At 40.6% G+C, this 4,995-nt stretch overlaps 1 protein-coding gene across 1 annotated transcript; it reads right to left on the reverse strand.

Annotated features, from left to right (window-relative positions):
- Positions 1 to 233: 233 nt before the first annotated feature.
- On the reverse strand, positions 234 to 4,541 carry cdkn1bb (cyclin-dependent kinase inhibitor 1Bb). Its single transcript, XM_041038568.1, has 3 exons — positions 3,739 to 4,541; positions 3,313 to 3,440; positions 234 to 1,802 (listed from the first exon to the last, which is right to left on the reverse strand). Exons 1-2 carry the CDS (start codon positions 4,178 to 4,180, stop codon positions 3,325 to 3,327), a joined length of 558 nt encoding a protein of 185 aa, XP_040894502.1. The 5' UTR covers positions 4,181 to 4,541; the 3' UTR covers positions 234 to 1,802; positions 3,313 to 3,324.
- Between the last annotated feature and the right edge of the window lie 454 nt (positions 4,542 to 4,995).

Here is a 4,995-nt window from a genome sequence, read left to right on the forward strand (position 1 = left end):
TGCACTGCACCAGGATGCTTCCATGCACAGAAATCCTCTCTGCACTTCCAAAAGTGTCTTTTTGGACATGAACAGTGATAGAAAAATTTTGATACCATGTTTTTTTTTCCCCCTGCAGTTATTTGGTTTGCTTGGTTAATGTGAAGATTTAATACAAAAAAACCCAAAAATGTGTGAGTGTGTTTTATGGGGAATTTACACCAAGTGTAAAAAGCAACCACCAGTCAGACAGATTTGATTTTCTCTTTTAATTGATTGCAACACATTTTATAACCACACATTACAAAATGCACATCAAATATTTTATCAGGCTCAGTTTGCAACCTTATTGATAAGAAGAAAAAAAAAACTACCAAAAATATGCTTTTACAAAATAAGACAATTATAATAAAGTAAATGCCACTTTGGATAACCGTAATCAAAAACCCATTTTTTATTCTACATAAAAAAGCTTGACATAAATAAGTTAGTATAATTTCTCAGTGTTTTTACAAAATTATGTACATAGGTACATTGCAAAGATTTACACAAATACACAGGCATGGTGACTGCATTTCTGAGACGAGCTGTTCTCTCTGTCCATCCAGGTGTACACTGGTCTCTTTGAATATATCCCACACTTTAGGCAAATAAAGGGAAGCTTTTAGATGCTCACATCGTCAGCAGGCTAACAACATTGGTGAAAAAAAAAAGTACAAACATCAATGGAAATTTAAGTCTAGGTTATCACAAAGTAATACAATGTGAAGTCAACTAAAAAGCACAGGCAGTGTTGGCAACCATACTGAAGCAACCATGTATTTGGTATTGTAGGACATTCAACCCTTATCAAAAAAAATAAATTCTCCTCTCTGAAGAGCATTAAGGCTGATGAAACAACAGGAATACAGTCAAGAAAACAACCTGTGCAGTTTGTATGGTCTTTGTCCTTCAATATCTGAGTACCTCACAACTCCAGAGGAAATCAAACACACCATTACAATGTGGCTGAGGTGTGCAGGAGTACTAGAGAAACCCCCCCCCCCCCCCCCCCCCCCCCCATCATATTCCAGATTTCAAATGATGCTAAAAGCACCTATCACAAAATAAATAGGACTTTCTTTAAATCACTCTCACAGAAATATTACTCTTTTTATTTTCCTGTGTTGATTTCCAAGGGGAAATAGATCTGATAGAGGAACCTGCACTTGGTGACACTGAAATGACCAGAGGAAGGAAAGAAAAACAAAAACAGATGAGCTACATTTGTACCGTTCTTCACTGCTGAGTTAGGAAGATGACGGAGTGAAGATGCACTGTTAAGAAACTGTAAGAAGCCATGATTTTGTTTTAAATGTAGCAATTAGGGACTGTGTCAAAGTCACACTGCCTTTCGGAAAATAAAATAAAAAAAAAAACAAAACAGCATTTTGGAAACATGTATCAAACTACACTGCAATTCTTCAAGTCAAATCAAAATTCACACCTTTTTACATAAAGGATTTGTTTTCAAATCATAATGTTATCTTATGTGCTACATATGGAGAGAAATATAATATAATATATATATTTATGTACACACAGGTAGTAAAAAAGGAGCAAAAAAGGAAATCAAACCTAATTGCACACTGCTACATTGACTGCTTTTAGAGGCAGTAACTTTTAATTGAGTGCCACAACTTTAGTGTTTCTATTCAGTGCTTCAACAGCGTCCTCCCCCGTCTTCAGGAGAGTTGATATGTTTCTGATGCTGTGTAGTTCCTCTTCCAAAGTCGGCCAACACTGAGTTTTCCCACATAAAAGGGGGACATGCTTCTTCGGCTCTGTGGGACAAATGAGATAAAAGAAAAAAAAAAAGAAAGTTAAGTTTCACTTAGCATGTGGAAAAAATGTTATTGCTTTGTGTTCTTTAGTACTTTTGACAAGAGCGAGGAGGATTAACTTCAAAGCATCAAACTGTATCCAAATATACAGTGGGATACACATGAAGACGCTGCAAATTGTTTAGCAACTGTTGTTTTCTCCAGTGATAGTTACTGAATAACAGTACCGATGCAAGAATTGTTTATTCAAATGACTGTAAAAAAAAATACTTACAAAAATAAAAATAGTGGATCTGTAATTTTACATCAGCACTTGCAAGATCTTATGTTTTATACTAATGATAATTTACATATTTTTTAGAAGGTGGTTACCAAAAGGCAAAAACAACTACTACCAGTTATGTTTAAAAAAAAAAAAAAAGGTGATAAACTCTTTGTTTCTTCCTCCTCGAAAACATATCTTGAACATATTTAAGTGCGCGAAAATATTTACCATCCATTAAAAGCCTTTACAGATATCACAAATTAAGAAAATATACATATGCACTAAAAGGCACGATTTGGTGTTTATCCTCCATTGCAGCCTTGACAGTTCACACGCTGCCACGACAATGCGGATTTCATGCCTATTCGCCTCCGCCGTGGCCAACAAGCTCACTTGATTTCAGACCTGCGCGGCTCTTCTGCACACACACACACACATCACCGGCAGAGACAGATGTGTGTGTTGTAACATTAGTGTGCAGAGTGTGTGCAGCAGCGCTCACACACACACACACACACTCACACAGAGACCAGCCCCTTCCCGTCCCTGCTCTGCTCCGTGCTGAGGGCAGTGGCTGCTGACGTGTTACTACTACACTGTTGTTCAGCACTTGTTGTTTACAGTTTAGTCAGAAACTCGGGCTCGCCGTGACAGGCGGCGGCTGTAGTTAAAGGTGTAAATGTTACAGTCACGTTTTTTTTTCTTTCTTTCCTCTCTGTTCTGACTCTAAACAGCCTCCCTCTTGCACCGATCGTGACGGTGCATCCAAACAAGTCTGAGTAACAAAAACAAAAACAAAAAAAAAACAACTGAAAGCTTTGTTGAACTCTACCAGCTGCGGCAAACACTTTTACTCTCGCTGCTACTTTTTTTTTCTGCTAGTACTCAATGAATGGGACCAACCAACTGACAACACCTTTCAAGAGCACACACACACAAAGAACTAAGTATCCTGGTTGTCAAACCTACCTAAACCTAATTTAAATTAATATTAAATCTAAACTGTAACCGGGGCTGGATTAAGATTTCCATATCTTAGTACGGAAAATATTAAATAAAAAACTAAAGTGGACTATTTGGTCAAATTTACGGCTGCCTCTGGAGGCGAACAACAGCTGGAAGAGGGGCACGGAGTTTTCTAAGCTGACGCTGGTAAACATCAAACCGTAGCTACACCATGCAGAAGCCCATAGAAAAAAAAAATCACGATTCTTAAAGTTGCATCAGTCTAAAACAGTTCCTTACCGTTTCTCGTCCTCACGTTTGCCTCTTGGGACTGGTCTTTCTGGGTGTGTGTTCTGCAGAGTGGCTCAGACTTGGACAGCTAACCTCATCTGAGCTGGTGTGTGACCTCTTATTTTGGGCCGAGGTGTCTGCAAAAGCAAAGTTTAGCGTCAAAAAAATACTACCGAAAATAAGTCGGCCGAAAAATTATGTCCCATTTAGCTGTCATGTTGCATGCTTGCCCACACTGTAAGATGCAAATTCTATTTATGTTTTAATTTTTTATTATTTTTTTTACAGTTTATTAAAATTTCATTTTCGGTGCACGTCGGCCTGATGGGCGAAATACCACCACTGTGATCCATATGTAAGCCGCAGCCTTGTCTACCTGTTACACAGAAATGCGGTCGGGGTGAAATTTAGAGGTAATGTTTCAAATCTTAGTACCGTGACATGCAGGTCTTTTCCTCTGCCCGGTGCACTGCTCCGTGCACTCCATCTGCCCGTCAGAACTGTCGGTATCGTCGCTCGGAGCCACTACAACACAGTTATGATTCCCATTTAGATCCACATTGTTATTCCCAGCGGAGCAGACGCCCTTCTCCCTCCGGAGCGGCCGGCTATAGAAATCCGGGACGTCTTTGCAATCCACTATTTCCCACTTGAGCCTGCCGTTGGCCAGCGGCTTGTGATTGGCGAAGTCGAAGCCCCACTCGGCGGAGGCAGTCTCTTGCATCTCCCGCAAATGTCCATTTAAATCCCTCTTTAACTCTTCGTGATCCACCGAGCCGAAGAGGTTTCTGCAGGCTGACGGTTTCGGGTGATCCGACACCCGCGCGTCCGTCCGCTCCAGCGTCGGGCTCCCGTTTGAAAGTCGAACATCTGACATTTTTTTCCCCCCCAGATGAAAGACACAATTTCTCAAACAGCCGGGAGCGTCCAGTTTTCACAAGAAAAACACACCGCTCAAAAACAACGGGTGTCTCCTCGTCGCAGGGCAAGATCCAAAACAAGCGTGAAATGACTTATGCCATGCATACGTCGAGCTGGAAACGGTAACGGCCGCGGTGCGTTGGAGCCAAGCGTTGTCTCCGTGGATCATCAAAACAAAGTGCACAGGAACTGAAGCCGCTCTGTCAATTTCGTCCCGTAGTGAGAGAAACTGCAGACAAACCTTCTCAGTACCCAATATGGCGATTGAGAGATGTACTTGGGATTGAGAGGGGAGCTTGACTTTCGGGGGGGTGAGGGGTGGGGGATGGTGGCGGCGGCGGCGGAGGAGGAGGGGGAATGATTGACACGCAGAGCTATTTAAATGTGGAGCAGGCCGCTAAAGCCCGCCCACTTCTCTTAAGGTGGACCGGACTAGTTGCGACAGGCTGCAACATCCAGCGCCGTCTGCACAATCACACTTTTGTACAGAGTAAAACTTTGGCTAATCTGATACAATATTGAAAATGAGAATTGCAGCTGTCAGCATGTCTCAAAAATGTCTCAATTTGATTTAAAAAAAAAAAAATCTTACTTAAGTAAACATTTTTCAAAAAAAAAAAGCATTTTAATTATTGTTCTGCCAACAAAAAGAAAATGCTCCCATAAGTTTACTAATTGTTTTCATTTCAGCAAAAAAAAAAAAAAAAGGAAAAATTCTTATTTTGGCTATATATGGAAGTTGCTGATAAACTTTAAATGGCTGGCATGTAT

This window comes from Toxotes jaculatrix, chromosome 5, assembly GCF_017976425.1.
Source record: "Toxotes jaculatrix isolate fToxJac2 chromosome 5, fToxJac2.pri, whole genome shotgun sequence".
Lineage (NCBI taxonomy): Eukaryota > Metazoa > Chordata > Actinopteri > Toxotidae > Toxotes > Toxotes jaculatrix.